We start from the raw sequence: 18,656 nt of genomic DNA, 5'->3' as shown, positions 1-18,656 counted from the left end.
GCAAGGGTTGCTGGATAGCCATCAAGGGAACCCTGGCCTAGGAGTGTTGAGGGCAATTGTAGCAAACTCAGCCACCTCAACCAAGATCAACTAACAAACCAGGGACCAAAACTGTTAAGTAGCTGAACTTGTATGATTCAGCTACTTACCAATTAAACCTATGAAATCAGCCACTGATCACTGAAAATGGAGATCACAAAATTAAATGGATAATTAAGCACAGCAATTATGATTTTTTTTCCCCTGCTACAACAGTAACTCATGGCAATGCATACACCTGGAGGACAGTAAACTATTCTTGTACGGCATCAAACTATCCAGTAGGCTTTTCTCATATTGATAGCCTATTCAATTTTATGTTGGTTCAGTGACAAACAGCAGGGCCTAGAAAGTTTACTGGTCCAGCATGTACATAACCAATTGAGGAAGGATTTCCACTCTGGTTGCCCAAAGGAGGACAAACTAACAGACCTGGAAAAACTTCAACTAAAAAAGGTAATACAAGAACTCTATGGGAAAATACCAGTTATGGTACTTCGAAGTAATGAGAGTGACTGACATTGTTAGACTATTAGTAGTACAAGTGATTTGCTGGGGCATGACAGCCTGAAAATTTCTACACTTACTGGACATTACACAATTTACTATTCAAGTACTGCAATTTAGAGGTCAGAAGGCACGAAAGATGCCAGTTTCTGAGCGATAAGAAATCACCGACACAAATCAGCAGAGGAATATCCCTCAGATAAAAGGTCAATGCTGCCATCGATACAAATTTCTGTTTAACTGTTGGCTTATCCTGAGTCACCCAGGATTTTTAATTATCTCCCTGGATTTGCTTTAATCCATACTCAGTCATGCCAAATATAACCATTTAGTGCCAGACCATTGGTGACTCCACAGCAGCATTGGATGCTTTACATACATAGTAATTAAGTACTGCAACACACATCATAGTAAGTGATCCTATGAAAGGTTTAAACCTGAGTTAGTCCAGTAACAAGGAGATCCTGAATTTGATCAGTCAATTCTCTGGCTTAGTCTTATGCTGGAAAGCAAGTCTTCCCAATCTCAGCTAGCTTAACCTCCTTTGAACAACTAGAGTTGAAATTCTTAAATGTACCTGCTGGAGCAGAACATGCTGAGCAAAGGGGCAACACAGATACTCCAATGCATTGCAGTTTAACACTCTGGTTGAAACACTGCATTAGTCTTAGTTTGGATTTAAATAAACATTCAAGGCTTGTACAGGGCTTTGGTGAGACCAGACCTAGAGTACTGTGTACAGATTTGGTCTCATTACTTAAGGAAGGCTATACTTTCCTTAGAGGCAGTACAACAAAAGGTTCACTAGATTGATTCTTGGGATGAGAGTGTCATCCTATGAGGAGAGATTGAGTAGAATGGGCCTATACTCGAATTTAGAATACGGTGATCTCATTGAAACAAGATTGAGGGCTTGACAGGGTAGATACTGAGAGGTTGTTTCCCCTGGCTGGAGAGTCTAGAACTAAGAGGCATTGTTACAGGATAAGGAGTGGGCCATTTAGGACTGAGATGGAGAAATTTCTTCACTCAGGGCTGTGAATCTTTGACATTCTCTACTCGAGGGCTGTGGATGCTCAGTCGTTGAATATATTCAAGGCTGAGATATAGATTTTTAGACTCTAGGGGAAATCAAGGGATCCGGTGGGAAAGTGGAGTTGAGGTCGAAGATCAGCCATGATCTTACTGAATGGCAAAGCAGGCTTGAGGGGCTGTATGGCCTGCTCCTATTTATGTTCTTCTATAATTCCTGCCAGATATATAAACAATTACTGTGGATTAGTTTGTGGAAGTGTGGAGAGAAAACCAAAAATGAAGCAGACCGATTATTTGAAGTCTCATGCCCAAAGAAAAGCCAATTAAAAAAAAAAATCATTCATGGGATGTGGGAGTCATTGGCGAGACCGGCATTTATTGCCCATTCCTAATTGCCAGAGAAGATGGTGAGCCGCCTTCTTGAACCGCTGTAGTGTGTGGAGTAGGTTCTCCCACAGTGCTGTTAGGGAGTTCCAGGATTTTGACCCAGTGACGATGAAGGAACGGCGATATATTTCCAAGTTGGGATGGTGAGAGACTTGGAGGGGGAACATGCAGGTGGTGTTGTTCCCATGTACCTGCTGCCCTTGTCCTTCTAGGTGGTAGAGGTCGCAGGTTTGGGAGGCGCTGTCTAAGAAGCCTTGGCAAGTTGCTGCTGTGCATCCTGTGGATGGTACACACTGCAGCACTGGTGGTGAAGGGAGTGAATGTTTAGGGTGGTGGATGGGGTGCCAATCAAGCAGGCTGCTTTGTCCTAGATAGTGTCAAGCTTCTTGAGTGTTCTTGGAGCTGCACTCATCCAGGCAAGTGGAGAGTATTCCATCACACTCCTGACTTGTGCCTTGTAGATGGTGGAAAGGCTTTGGGGAGTCAGGGGGTGAGTCACTCGCTGCAGAATACCCAGCCTCTGACCTGCTCTTGTGGCCACAGTATTTATATGGCTGGTCCAGTTAAGTTTCTGGTCAATGGTGACCCCCGGGATGTTGGAGGATTTGGCGATGATAATGCCGTTGAATGTCAAGGGGAGGTGGTTAGACTCTCTTGTTGGAGATGGTCATTGCCTGGCATGAATATTAATTGCCACTTATCAGCCCTAACCTGGATGTTGTCCAGGTCTTACTGCATGCGGACACTGACTGCTTCATTATGAGGGGTTGCGAATGCAACTGAACACTCTGCAATCATCAGCGAACATCCCCATTTGACTTTATGATGGAGGGAAGGTCATTGATGAAGCAGCTGAAGATGGTTGGGCCTAGGACACTGCCCTGAGGAACTCCTGCAGCAACACCCTGGGGCTGAGATGATTGGCCTCCAACAACCACTACCATCTTCCTTTGTGCTAGGTATGACTCCAGCCACTGGAGAGTTTTCCCCGATTCCCATTGACTTCAATTTTACAAGGGCTCCTTGGTGCCACACTCTATCAAATGCTGCATTGATGTCAAGGGCAGTCACTCTCACCTCACCTCTGGAATTCAGCTCTTTTGTCCATGTTTGGATCAAGGCTGTAATGAGGTCTGGAGCAGAGTGGTCCTGGCAGAACCCAAACTAAGCATCGGTGAGCAGGTTATTGGTGAGTAAGTGCCGCTTGATAGCGCTGTCGACGACACCTTCCATCACTTTGCTGATGATTGAGAGTAGACTGATGGGGCGGTAATTGGCCGGATTGGATTTGTCCTGCTTTTTGTGGCAGGACATACATGGGCAATTTTCCACATTGTTGGGCAGATGCCAGTGTTGTAGCTGTGCTGGAACAGTTTGGCTAGGGGCACGGCTACTGTTTTGAACAAAGGATGATGCAATGGCCGCATTAATATTGAATACGGGTCCATGGCAGCAATAGGCCTGATTTGCTACGCTACTCAGTTTCTGATCTTAAGCCAAATCAAGCAGAGGCCAGGTGCCTCAAAGGAAGCCAGAAGCAGAGCACAAAATTAGAGAGATGTTTAAGGAGTTTCAACCACCAGCTGAGGAGCCAAACTAAAATGGTGATTTGGGAGCAGGTCACTTGCCACGTATTGGTTAGTGTGGGCCTCAGACCCATTGATACGAAAAGGGTGGAAAGGGAAGTAAAGGGATTTCATTCTCAAAAACACAAAACAGATAGTTAGATAGAACTGCATTCAACTTCAATCTTTTTCCTGGCCAGTGAGTATTTGCTTAAATGGCTAGTGGTGACAAGTAAAACTGACAGTAGCTGTTGAGAAATTATCTACTGAAAACTCAGTGATCTCATCTTATGAATTCAACTCCCACACAAGTATGCAACTGTTTATTTTTAAACGATGCCAAGTACTGGCTTAAACAATTACCTTCCCTTCGTACATTATGGTAGTGAAAACACCATAACAGTAAAGCTTTTAAATCATTTCCCTTCGCTTTCAGTCTGGAGTTATATGATTGCCCATTTTGAAACTCACTTTTTCATCGTCACTTTGCAGAATTAATTTTTCCGCTCAAGCGCAGTTCCATCATCTATTGTCTTCCTCCTTTTAATGTCAAGTGTTATTCCTTCTAAGCCACCTCTCCCTTTTGCTTCATCACTAGGAGTACTGTACCATTTTAGTTCCTAAAATTTTGATTTCAACACATTCAAATTCAATTGTTCAATGACTATTCTTGGACTTTGGAATCCTCCAACTAGAGAATTGCTACATTATGACCTCTTACACTATTCTCCCAATACAACTTTGCTCTCACATACTATACTGTTGATTTTTAATCTTTCCTTTTTCGATTGGCCAATCCTACCCAACTGCTTTAACAGATGCCAATGGTTACAGGTGTATTTTGGAAATAGGAAACTCAATTAATATGCAGCCCCACACCAAGATTGAGAAATGTAAGCTCTAGTGCAACAGCAAGGAAGTGCTGCAGTAGCAGAGGTGCCATCCTTTGGATGAGACACTAAACAGAGGTCCCGTTTCCCTATTCAGATGGATGTGGATGTTGAAGATCCTCATTATATGATGACCAGACCACCACACCACCAAACAGATTAACTGGTCATTCATCCCACTGCTCATTGCAGTTGTCACTACTGCAGAATGGTTGCCTTTGAGCCTGCATAATGCTTATTTAAAATGTTTTGCCACTATATAAATTATTGGCATTACAAAATTTTGCATTAGGTACCCATTTTCAGAGAGCAGTACTCAATTTTAATTGGGTGATGGTCATACATGCAGTGGATCACTAAGCAATTTCAGTTAAAATGTTTAAGTGGCTTTACTTCAGTAACAAATTCCTCACCCATTCCTCTTGCTGCCTCCTTTCCCTGCACCCCCCGCCCCCTCCACTTTTCTGGTCTCACCAAGGTAACCAGACTTCATCCAGCTCAAATGAGCCAGGCAGAAGGAGATGCACAAAGATGGTGTGGCAACTACATTTGTGCCAGATTCTTCCTCCCTCCTGGGAAGTACCCAACCTCTACTCACGTGCATCACCACAGTGACAATTGAGATAAGCAACTCAGCAGATTGCACATTTTACTAATTTAACAGGTTGTATTAAAGAAAGAACTTGCACTTACAATTCACAATGTAAGGATTTCCCAAAGCAGTTTACAGCCATTGAAGCACTTAACCACCAGAGAAAGTTAAAACACACAACACATCACCAAGCTATCAATGCAGCTATGATGGCCAAGATTTTTTTCATGTGAACTTTGTTCCTTTAAAATTTATAATTTGATTCCTGAAAACAACTAATGGTTTACATTTTATTAACGTCTCCATGGATGAAAGACAAGCAGTTTATATTTCAAAAACAATTTCTACTGACCAGTAGGTCCCAGTAATGATGTACAGAAATGCTGAGTTGGGCAAATGAAACATGGCCAATTGAAAATACATCCCACATTAGGAGATGCAGTTCTTTTCACTAGTGACACCCTTTTAAATCATAAAAGGGGTAATTGTACTTCCACCAGGGAACCTCACTCACCAAAGCACACATTGGAAATTTGGGCATGTCCTGCACATGACTTGTTGACTATTTAAATTAATGATTGAAAAATCATACACACACCCAAAACTCAATAGGTACTTCTGCCGAAGAGGATCCCACCCAAGAATGTAGTGTTAGGAAATTATCCCGATAGAATCTTCACAGCAAAAAGCATGTAACCTGCAGTGTAGCCAAAGCCACCAAACTATAGTGGAAAAGCTTGTGTAAATGAGAAACTACAACAGTAATTAATACCAACTACATTGTTATTAAAACACTCAATCTACATTAATATTTGAATTGTTCAGACCCATGGATCTTGGGGAAACTTACTTTGAAACAAAAATGAAACGGTATTGAGTGCAAGAGTTTACCTTCTACAGATGAAGTTTTCAACCTTGTACAAAGTCCTTCGACGTCCCCATAACACTCTTCTATTTTGTGTACAGCATCTATAGATCGCAGTTCCATAAGATCACGTAGCTCTTTAAGCGTGCAGCCAAAATGCCCTTCATGGTGAGCATCTGATGCTTTCCCTGGAAGGTACTTCACTGTATTATTCATGTCACCCATGTTTGAAAATCCTTAATGTAAAATCTTGGTGGCAAAAGAAACTCTGCAGTAATCCAGCCAAATTTTGGACTCCAGGAAGTGTAATTCCTTCAGAAACAGCTGATCAGTAAAGGAAATGCATATCATCCAACATGATTACTTCAAAATCCCAGTACTTGACCAATAACTGGTTTCCATGTTCGTTTCTTCTTATGCAATCCTTTGGTTCAAGAACTCTACAAAAGAAAGTTTTAAATTTAGTTAACATTTGTACACAGCTTGATTTTTACCTATACATTCGCAATAGATTTCACCATTTGACTCTTACGCACAAATCAATGACACCACTGGCATTATAATGGGACTACAATCATTAATGATCCAGTCAAGGCCAAACATTACTACAGAATGAACTGGAATTTCCTGATTTTTTAAAAAACTATTCCCACAATGAGTCAAGCATGGGAATCCAGGATTGTCTGATTATGGGACATAAGTGATTATAAATGGAAGCCTATATTCAGGTTCAACATTAATCCACACAAACCTGAAAATTCAGGCTGCTTGTGGGATGAAGATATCCTCATACAAATCCAACTCCTCACTGAGCTTTAAAAGTACTGACCTCTGCCAAATGGAGTCAGTGAATCAATTCTCCTGCATCCCCTCCATGGAAGAGCAGTACATGTAGGAAAGAAATGCCCATTATATATTAAGTTTTAGTATTAAATTTACACGATAAGGAAATATTTCATTTCCTCATGTTCCCATTAACAAAATTTGACACCGAGCCACAAGTTTTTAGGACAGGTGACCAAAAGCTTGGTCAGAGGTAGGTTTTAAGGAAGAGGAGAGGCAGAGGGGTTTACAGAGGGAATTCTACAGCTTAGGGCCTAGGCAGCTGAAGGCATGGCCGCCAATGGTGGAGCGATTAAAATCGGGGATGCGCGAGAGGCCAGGATTGGAGCACAGATCTGAGGAGGTTAGAAGTAGGGAGGGGCGAAGGCATGGAGGGATTTGAAAACAAGAGTTTTAAAATTGTGGCGTTGCCTGACCGGGAACTAGGTCAGCAAGCACAGGGGTGATGGGACTTGGAGAGAGTAAGGATATGGACAGAGTTTTGGATGAGCTCAAGTTTATGGAGGGTGGAAGATGAGGGGCTGGCCAGGAGAGCATTGGAATAGTCAAGTTAGTGAAACAGGTAGTAGCATCAAACTTCTATCTGTACAAACACCAGCCTCAGCAGGAATTTGAGATCTGGCTTGATTATTAAAGATCAGTTTAAGTGTGCAGTTACTTAGCACCTTTGGAGAGGCTGGGAAATGAACTAGTTTAGATCCTTTCACCAGGCCATCAGTTGAAAGTTTGGAAAAGATGTTGTGCCTCAAATCAGATGACCCAAGGAAATACTGTTGGTCATCTAGACACTCAGATTTTTCTTATGGGGAGGCTAAGAGGAGGGTGGTGAGCAGCAAAACAATGACAGACTTGTCAAGTGAACACTTTGGTCCTTCTCCAAGCACATTTCAATACTCATTGGGTGCCATACACTCAAAACCCTTTATGCATCTCAACCTGTGGAGATGCCTGTCCATGGAGAGCCCTTATATCAGGATCAGTAAACTATAAATGTTTTGTACTACACCACACAGTTCCAACCACATGTTCACAAGTACCCCAAGGTATGCATTCATCCAAAGGAGGGCATTTAATGAGACACCAAGGGGATGCCTCAATTTCCAGAGGTCTACCAAATCACATTTAACTGAATCAGCTTAGATATAGGACATTTGAACGGCCACTTTTTAAAAAAGGTCTTTTTAAAAAAACTACCACAAATCCAGGGAATTTGAACAGGTTTAGCCTAGATGCAGTAGCTTCTGCAGGTCCCTCTGGCACAGAAAGTATACAAGTCTAATATAGAATTCTTAAAAGATTTAGCTGCAGGGAACACTGTTCAAATCGGGCATCAAAACACATTATACAACCCCTTCAAACAGTTAGAATTCTGTAACCAGTGTAGAACATGTTTGATGTTGGTCTCTAACATATGAAATGGTTATCCACAGAAATTCATCAATCTTTTTCCAGGTTAATATACATCAGCTTTGCTTAAGGTTAGAGATTTCCTAGCTACACTAAAGGCAGATGCAGTCTCAGTTTTGCAACTATCAGCATTTTCTAAATACCTTGAGCGAAGACTAAACCAGAGGGAGGTAATGAAAACGTGCGCTTGCTTTTTTTTTTGGTGCTCTCCTGGTTGATAGTTTCTAGTTCTTTAATTTCCAGCCAGCCGCCCAGAAATATTGAACAAAAGGCAGTGTGCTAGATTTTAAAGCCCTGCTTTTTGAACATACATGGCTCTTAACCCTTCTGTCCTCCAACCCCACCAATTCATTGATGAGAAACATAAAATAGGAGCAAGAGTAGGCCATTTGGTCCTGCTCCGCCTTTCAAAATATCATGGCTGATTTTCTAACTCAGTACCCTGTTCCTGCTTTTTCCCCTTATCCTTTAGCATTAATATATCTATCTCCTTCTTTAATATATTTAATGACTTGGCCTCCACTGCCTTCTGTGGTAGAGAATTCCACAGGTTCACCACCCTCTTAGTGAAGAAATCTCATCTCTGTTCTAAATGGCATATCTTGAGACTGTGACCCCCTGGTTCTGGACTCCCCAGCCATTAGGAACATCCCCCTGCATCTAGTCTGTCCAGTCCTGTTAGAATTTTATGTTTCAATGAGATCATCTCTCATTCTTCTAAATTCTAGCGAATATAGGCCTAGTCGATCCAATCTCTCCTCATGTCAGTCCTGCCATCCAAGGAATTAGTCTGGTAAACCTTCGTTGCACTCCCTCCATGGCAAGGACATCCTTCCTCAGATAAGGAGACCAAAACTGCACACAATACTCCAGACGTGGTCTCACCAAGGCCCTGTATAACTGCAGTAAGACATCCCTGCTCCTGTACTCCAATCCTCTTGCAATGAAGGCCAACATACCATTTGCCTTCCTAACTGCTTGCTGCACCTGAATGCTCGCTTTCAGCGACTGGTGTACAAGGACACCCAGGTCACGTTGCACCTCCCCTTTTCCCTATCACCAAATAATAATTTGCCTTTCTGTTTTTACAACCAGTGGATAACCTCACATTTATCCATGTTATACTGCATCTGCCTTGTTCTTGCCCACTCACCCAATTTGTCTAAATCACATTGAAGCCTCTCTGCATCCTCCTCACAGCTCACATTCCACCCCAGCTGTGTCATTTGCAAACTTGGAAATGTTACATTTAGTTCTCATCCAAATCATTGATATAGTGAATAACTGGGGCCCAAGCACTGATCCCTGCGGTATCCCACAAGTCACTGCCTGCCATCTGGAAAAAGACCCATTTATTCCTACTGTTTCCTGTCTGTCAACCAATTCTCAATCTATGCCAGTATATTCCCCCCCAATCCCATGTGCTTTAATTTTGCACACAACCTCTTGTGTGGGACCTTATCAAAAGCCTTCTGAAAATCCAAGAACACCACACCCACTGGTTCTCCCCTACCCATTCTACTAGTTACACAGTCAAAAAACTCCAGTGGATTTGTTAAACATGATTTCCCTTTCATAAACCCATGCTGACTTTGTCCAATCCCATTAATGCCCTCCAAGTGTTCTGTTATCACATCTTTTATAATAAACTCTAACATTTTCCCCACTTCTGATGTTAGGCTAACTGGTCTGTAATTCCCTGTTTTTTCTCTCCTTTTTAAAAATTAGTGGGGTTACATTTGCTACCCTCCAATCTGTAGGAACTGTTCAAGTCTGTAGAATTTGGGATGATGATCGATGCATCCACTATTTCCAGGGCCACTTCCTTTAGTACTCTGGGATGCAGATCAGGCCCTGGGGATTTGTAAGCCTTTAGCCCCATTAATTTCCCTAGCACTATTTTTTGTTTTACTAATACTGGTTTCCTTCAGTTCCTCCCTCTCACTAGACCCTTGGTTCCCTAACATTTCTGGGAGGTTATTGGTGTCCTCCTTTGAGAAGACAGAACAATTAAACACATACTTTGGTTCTATCATTTCTTTGTTCCCATTATAATTTCCCCCATTTCTGACTAAGGGACCTACATTTGTCTTCACTAATCTTTTTCTCTTCACATATTCATAGAAGCTTTTACATTCAGTTTTTATGTTCCCTGCTAGTTTACTCATACTCTATTTTTCCCCTCTTAATCAATCTTTGTCCTCCTATGCTGAATTCTGAACTGTTCCCACTCTTCAAGCTTGCCGCTTTTTCTGGCAATTTTATATGTCTATTTGGATCTAATACTATCCCTCATTTCTTTTGTAAGCCACGGTTGAGCCACCTTGTTTTATTTTTGCACCAGACAGGAATGAATAATTGTTGTAATTCCCACATACATTCTTTAAATGTCTATCCACAGTCATCCCTTTTAGTAAAGTTCCCCAATCATAGCCAACTCACACCTTATACTTTTGTAATTTCCTTTATTTAGATTCAGGACCCTAGTTTCAGATTCAACTACTTCACTCTCCATCTTAATGAGGATTTCTATCATGTTATGGACGCTCTTCCCTAAGGGACCCCGCACAATAAGATTGTTAATTAATCCTCTCTGCACAATACCTAGTCTAGGGTCGCCTGTTCTCTAGTTGGTTCCTGAACGTATTGGTCTAGAAAACAATCACGTACACACTCCAGGAATTCCTCCCCCACAGTATTATTGCTAATTTGGTTTGACCAATCTATATGTAGATTAGTCACCCATGATTATAGTTGTACCCTTCTTGCATGCATCTAATTTCCTGTTTAACACCCTCCCCTATATCTCCACTACTGTTTGGGGGCCTATAGACAACCCCCAACGTTTTCTGCTCCTTGGTGTTTTAGCTCCACCGATACAGATTTCACAGTGATTTTCCGAGCCGATATCCTTACTCACTATTGCATTGATTTCCTCCTTTACTAAAAACGCTACCCCACCTCCTTTCCCTGTCCTTCCTAAATACTGAATACCCCTGGATGTTCAGTTCTCATCCTTGGTCACCCTGCAGCCATGTCTCTGTAATTGCAACTATCATAACCATTAATATCTATCTGCGCTGTTAATTCATCTACCTTATTGCGCATTAAGAGACAATGCCTTTAGACTTGTCTTTAAGATGGCTAGTCATCTTAGTTTTATTTTGCACTATGGCCCTATTTGTTTTTTGCCCTCGTTTTCTCTGCCTTCCACTATTGCTTCTTCCCTTTGACTTTTGTTTCTATCCTTGTTTCCCCCTCCTGTCTCCCTGCTCAGGTTCCCATCCCCCTGCCATTCTAGTTTAAACCTTCCCCAACAGCACTAGCAAACACCCCGCAAGGACATTGGTCCTGGTCCTGCTCACACAGGTCCCACTTTCCCCAGAACCGGTCCCAGGAATCTAAATCCCTTGCTCCTACACCATCCCTGCAGCCACGCATTCATCTGGTCTATTCTCCTGTTCCTATACTTACTAGCACGCTGAGAGGAGCGGAACAGAGCAGAGGGAGCGTCCCATAAAAAGGCGGGATTTCGGAGCGCCGAAAATAGCTGAGGAGTGGAACAGAGCAGAGGCAGCTGCGACGGAGGTCGAAGGGACATCAGGAATCAGAAAGGGACATGACACAGGGGAGGCACCTGATTGGTAAGTAGGTTCAGGTTAGTATTTCTACTGTTCTGCAGTAACTAAAGTAAAAAGGCAAGGTCTGCAGCTCTTAAAGCAAGTAGTGTTTTTTAGTGAATCAAGGTCCCTGGTGTTTTTAAATTACTCAATTTAGAGAATGTTAACAAGGAGTAAACTCCTTAAAGGGAGTAACTAACAAGCTCAATCTAAGGCAAGTCATAGCAGCAGAGCTCACATCCGTGATATGCTCCTCCTGCACTATATGGGAAGTCATGGACACTACCGGTGTGTCCCTGGCAGCTATGTGTACAGGAAGTGTCTACCTGCAGCTGCTTACTAACCGTATTTCAGAGCTGGAGCTGCGGGTGGATTCACTGTGTAGCATCCGCTATGCTGAGATTATCGTGGATAGCACGTTCAGTGAGGTGGTCACACCGTAGGTAAAGATTATGCAGGAAGAAAAAAAAATAGGTGACCGCCAGGAAGAGCAGAAGGACTAAGCAGGTAGAGCAGGAGTCCCCTGGGCTATCTCCCTCAAACAGATATACCGCTTTGGATACTGTTGGGGGAGTGAGTGACTGATCAGGGGAAAGCAGCAAGAGCCAAGTTCGTGGCACCATGGGTGGCTCTGCTGCACAGGAGGGGAGGAATAGAAATATTTCTAACATGAAGCCCTTAGATGTCCAAGACACTGAAGATTTGACAACTATACTTAAGAAATCACATCAGGTATGCTACTGCCTTGATACACTTCCAGAAACCTACATTCTTATTCACCATGAATAAACAGCAAATAGCCACTTGATAAACTTGGTCATGATTCTTAAAGCAGTTAGTCCTATGTCGAGTTGTCCCCCAGCAGAAGATTCCCCTCCAACTCTACAGTACAAAACTACTTCCTTGCAGCAACTAATGCTTTCTGATCTCAGACTTCAGCAAGTTAAAATAACAAAGCTTAGCCAGTTCATGAACATATTTAAATTGTGATAAAGTTACTGCTGTATCGTTTTTAGGTGCCAACTGCATATCTTGTATAAAAAGTACATAGAAAATAACTAAAGTCACTGGAGAAATATACCATACTATGTGTTGAAAAAAATTTCTATGTGGTGCACTGGAGCTGTACTTCCATCAGATCTTATTTTGAAACTATCGGAATTGATGGGACCAAAAGAAAACTACGTATAATAAAGTGGGCAGTCTCAATCTTAGCTAAGTTGGATCAACAGCATAAAACTATCCACAAATTGTCTTAGAGCTGGTGTCAAAAATAGAAAATTGACACTGGTGCAAGTGGCGATCATTGCACAAGGTAGCTTTAAATTTACCTCTGGGATGTTATACTTGTCCCAAGACTGCCTGATGCTGGTACTGAGTGCCAGAAATAGAAAACTTCTCAAGCATTGACAAACCTCAACTGACAAGGCTATGGTTCCTCCAAGAAAAGATTTTTGTCAGAGAATGTCACAAATTCACTTTGCTCAATTTATTAACCCTTGAGATTCTCATTTGAGTGCAGATATAAAAAGGCCCACTTTCCAGTTCACAATACTGAAGAGAAGTGAGATGAAAGCCCCATACCAGGATCAGTTGGTAGCTGCAGAGTCAAGTTGAAGGGGTTTTAGTTTCTGTTCAGACTATACAAAAAAGGAACAAAATGCTATCTGGTCGGCTACAGCAAACATGTCAAAACTACGGCTTTGTACAAATCATAAGTGGTAGCTGCTACAAGCAGAAATAAGTTAGCAGTTATAGACGTTCGAATGCTGTAGTTCACAAAGCATACAGTCTACTTGAGTGAAAAATGTTAGTTTTGAGAACTTACGCCATTTTCCTTTCTTTATTTAAACCTGATGGGACAGACACACATGGTGACATCACATTTATGACGTGACTAATGTTTTGCAGCTGAGCATGTCATTAAACTAAACTCAGTAGTTGCTTGTGAAAGGTGACAAGCACTATTTTGGACTCCACAGCTGTTATACAAAGTACGTTCTCATTACTGGTTTGAAAATGTTCAGGATGATACTAATTATGTCCATAGGAAACTAGTACACCACCCTTTAGAAAAGGTCAAAGGTGAATGCTCAATCTGAAAGCTTAACTGCACTAACATGTTCAAGTCAAATAGATGCAAAGATTATTTTGGTGTGGAGGGGAAGGAAAGGCTAGTGCCACTTTGCTAAATAAATGTAACCCTATTGTTCTGAAGTAACACTGTCTGAATGGAAAGTGCTAGAGTATTAACAATAATGGAAACATACAATTCTATATAATTTACTAGCATTGGTTTGATTACATGGCTGGAATGTTATTTATATTTATCCTTCACTAATAAGGTTCAAGTACAAACAGGATATCTCAATGCAAGGTAACACATGTTACACTTTGTTGGTACTATGTATCAGCACAGTGATCCAGCAAGAATTCCAAGTATGTTGCAATTAGAAGCCAGGCATTCTCATGCATGTTGAGAAAAATTGAAAGCAAGGTCGATTCACACAATCTAGATTCTTAGAATAAGGCAATGAAAAATTAAGTACCGACAAAGCAGTGCAATTCTATAATAAACAATCCTAATAACAAATTTGATTACTGAAAGAATATTTGTATTCCTCCTCTGCAAAGGATTTGACCTTCACCTGCATATTCTCACCACTGTTTTATTATAGGAAAAGGCTCACTAAATGATTATCTCAGGAAAGCCTCTTGCTTAATCTAATTAGTCAGTCCAAGGCCTGAAAAAACTATCGTCCATTAAATTATATAAACAAGCACAGTTCAATATTCAATTAGAATACCTACCCCATTCGGTCCTAAATGGAAAAAACGCAAAGCTACAGCGTAAAGCCTGATCAGTTGTTATCCTGTCTAAGATAGATTTGATGAATCACTTGGAATTATCAAACGTACCATATCAAAGGGCTGAATGATGCATTTTTAGCACCCTAACCTGAAATAAACGAGTGAACAGCTATCCTTATAGATTAGCAAATAGGTGTTGCCTTTTTATTTAAAAAGGTTAAACTGGAAGGGCAACCAATTAGATGCAAAGTGCATCATTGACAGGTCAGGATCAAACCAATTAAAAAATAGGATGTTTTCTTGCATTGGCGGAAAGGTTAAGCCAACTTAAACATTTCTGATCATGTCAAAACAAGTTACAAAATTAAATATTTCCACATTGTCTTGGTACAGTGGAAAATACAGATTTGCACCAACAATCCTAGAATTATGTACACAAGCTTGTCAGTGAAAGGATGCAAAACTTATTTGTAACCTAAGATCACTGCATGAAAGATTTTAAAACAAACTGAGTTTCAGTCAATGCATTAAAATCCAGACTGATATTCAGATGGAATTACAAGTCTTAAATAATTGAGATACTCAAATTGTTCAAGCTTTGCTGCTGCAGTTTGACTAAGTCATCTGAACCCAGATATTAGATTACAGCTAAGTTTCATTTACATACATACTGTCTGAAGTATGAAAACATGAAGAACACAAATGGCTTGGTGGCACAAAGGCCACAAGATGGTGTTAACTTCCTTATGACATGTTACTGAGAAACTGGTCTAGAGTTCTGCATTTAGTTTGCAAACCTCAAGTGTCATACAGCCATAGCATGACAAGTGATCAGTACTATAGCAGATCAATAGTTATTTGAGCCATGAAATGGTTATTGAAGAAATGCACAATGCAGCAAAAAATTACCAGGAACAAACCAGCAGAGGAAAAAAATCCTTCATTCCTCCTTCTCCCCCAACCCCAAACGCTGTTTTACAAACCAGACTGACCACTAAATCAAAATTTCTATTATATTCAGCTACCCTGTTCACTGCTACAGCAAACAAACACTTACCCAGGAGGTTGGTTAGTTAATTTTAGAAAAGCCTCAGAAGTTTCCCCCACATATGTCTGCTCTCAATCTGAAACCTCTGAAATTTCAACTGGGCCTTACCAACCGCTGTGAAGAGTGTTTTTCCACACATTGTGCGTTTTTACTTGGAGCTGGTGTACTTTGTCACCACCTTTGTCCCTTCTGACTCTACGTGTTTGGCCAGCCTTGATCTCCCAGGAGCTGATGGTCGAGCACTCGCTGTAATGGGCCAAATGGGAAGCCTCGGACACTATGCATTTGAAAATATCATTCACAAAGGATTCTCATGGCCTTGGACGAGCTGCCGGTGTCAGGTAAATCTGCTTCATCACTTTGTAGATGTAAAGAGTAACACTCCTTCCTTTACCTTCTGCTTTTTGCCACACTTTATTCAAGGCTTTTTTGGCACCCTTGGGTATTGGTTTCTTCAGGCATTTTCAAACTCAATTTCAGGCAAATTGTGCATCGTAGGAGCTGCAGTTTTCATCCTGCCCCTGTGGAACTACAACACCCAAAATGCACAGCACTCAAATGACAACCAGGCTGGAAGTTTTCAAAAGAATCAAGACATGAGCAGATAAAATCAAGTTATTTCATTCTCTTGCCCATATCTAATAAAGTTGAAACTAATAAATAAAAATTGAGCCAATTGTTTTGGACAGTTGTTGAGTCACTGAAGTGGCCCGATATTTTACAGCAGGGCCCGAAAGGCATGTATGAGGTGCTTTAATGATCTCAGAAATTGCAGGCAGATTCACCCAGCCAGGCCTGGGCCATGGCCAGTGACCACCCGTGAATGGGTTCATCATTGAAGACTGAAGGTGGTTAAGTGGAGGGGGAAATAAAATCCTCCTGGGCAATGCCACACCTAAAGCTTTAGCAAGAATGATAAAATTGTGGAAATGTAAACAGGAAGGAGACTGTTTTAATGCAAGAGTACTTGCATCTTCAGTAAATACTGCAAAACAGAGGTAGAGCAGAAAAATATTTTATAATGTAAAATAATCTCAAGCACAAATTTACTTGCATCTTAAGTTCACACAAACAGTAAGGTGTATTATCTTGATTCAAGTAATAGTGCTTCAGTAAATTAAAAGCTATGAGCAAACCAACATGCTATGTTTGCAGCAGGACCACAAAACATTGTGCAGGAGATCTGCTAGCACATAAAATTGTTGGAAAACTAAATTTTCCCCATTGCTGACGGCAACAACCCATGCTGAGCTATGGCTCCAGCAGACCTGCGTACCTTGCTCAAGTTGTTCACATAAGCTGGGACCATGTGGCTATTTGATTGTGGGCAGTATCAACCATTTCCTCAATAGCCAAAACAAGAGTCATTATATAGCAATCCCTGGCTAATGTCTACTATCTCTACCCACACCTTTTACCTCCCTCCCAAAAACTAGGGGACATCAAGGACAACTGCAGCACCAGCACCCTGCTAAGATTTACCAGCACTGCAGAGGCCTCAAATCTGGTCTATTGGACAGTATTGCACCAGGTGATAATGAAAGTCAAGAGCAATCCCAAACCAAATGATGCAAATAAACTCAAACTTAATTCATTAAAAGGGTTACCTTTCATTTACACAGACTTAACTAATCAAAAAGGTATAGTTTCCTGTTGCATGAAAATTAGCAAACTTCCCATGGCAACCATAAATCACAACTGCCTTTATTCCATCAGAAGATAGTCACCAAAAAGCCGATGTGGAATTTTAAAAGGAATCACCATTCCACAGGAAAAGTAGCTTACTTCTTCTGTTTCAGGACATTATGGCACAAGTGACTTAAAGCATGAATAGACCCTCACTCTTCTGACCAGCTTCTCTGTACACCATATCTGACCAACATGTAGTATAGTGGTTATGGTCATAGACTAGCAACCAAGGTCAAGTTGAAATTCAAATTCAACCATGCCAAGCAGCAAAACTGAATTCAACAAATCTAAATTTGTGGTCTAACACCAGAAACAATGACCATAAAAGTTGCTGGATTGTAAAACCCAACTGGTTCAATAATGCCCAACCCAGTCTGCCTACATGCAGCTAGTCTAACTGGTTGATTTGTAAGTTGTCAGGTGATCTAGATAGGCAATAAATGCCACTTTGCTAGGGAATCAAGTTAAAAACAAAAATCAAATGAACGTGCTGCCAGCACCATGAAGGGTGCTATCAACTTTTTAGGCACATCTAGACTTAAAATTGTTGCTATTGGTAATCTTGAAATAGACAGTAGGCTGCAATCACATACAACTCAATGGCAACCAATCTGAAAATTAACCCCCTTCTCAATGAACGGAGCACATTCCCTTCATAAGGGTTGCTGCTGATGCTTGATGCAGGAACCTTGTACACAATGCAAAAGAATTTTTTTTACAAAATAAATTCAATAGAACACAAATGTCTACCTTCAATTACCTTCCTATGTTTTTACAGTCCTGATATTTCACACCAATGAGCACAAATTTCTAGATATGGAAAATGCCATTTGCTGTTCTGGGGTAGGCTCAGTACTGCAATCCTTAATCCATATCAGTTACATTTTCCATAGCAAACCTGTGAAAGGAACACAGACTACTTATGTAACCGAATACAGTTAAGCACAAATGTAAGCGAGATAAATCGCAATATTAAAAGTCCAGCCCAGATGGCAACCTTTGATATTCCAGTTCCAATAGAAGAAAGTAGACAACTCACTCAATTTTAAAGTATCCCATATACATCACAAGAACTAAATACAAACTGAAGGTTCATTGCTGATACGAACTGTCTATGCAAATGGGAAAAGGGAACAGTTTTCAAACCCAATTCCAGGGACCTGAACTGTCAAATGAGAAGCTGCATTCCAGGCACTGATGGAACAACTGCTCATCGGACTGGCCTAAGCAGATTACAATTTGCACCACATGGATGTAAGCAGGCAGAGATAAAAAGCAAAATGGACAAAAAAAAGGGCTACTGCTTACGCTAGCCACAGGCTGAAACCTACAGAGGAATGATACTCCTTCAAGTTTGA

The 18,656-nt window shown here is 41.1% G+C and overlaps 1 protein-coding gene across 5 annotated transcripts in view; it reads right to left on the bottom strand.

Annotated features, from left to right (window-relative positions):
- The window catches only part of atp2b1a (ATPase plasma membrane Ca2+ transporting 1a), a 99,502-nt gene that overhangs the window by 63,770 nt on the left and 17,076 nt on the right, over positions 1-18,656 (bottom strand). For all 5 annotated transcript variants that reach the window (XM_067999325.1, XM_067999326.1, XM_067999322.1 and 2 more), the window contains exon 2: positions 5,907-6,320. In XM_067999325.1, coding sequence (XP_067855426.1) covers positions 5,907-6,105 — 199 coding nt within the window. In that variant the 5' untranslated portion in view covers positions 6,106-6,320. The remainder of the gene's footprint in view (positions 1-5,906; positions 6,321-18,656) is intronic.

Source organism: Heptranchias perlo, chromosome 18 (genome assembly GCF_035084215.1).
Source record: "Heptranchias perlo isolate sHepPer1 chromosome 18, sHepPer1.hap1, whole genome shotgun sequence".
Lineage (NCBI taxonomy): Eukaryota > Metazoa > Chordata > Chondrichthyes > Hexanchiformes > Hexanchidae > Heptranchias > Heptranchias perlo.
This window is presented reverse-complemented; position numbering and strand designations above follow the sequence as displayed.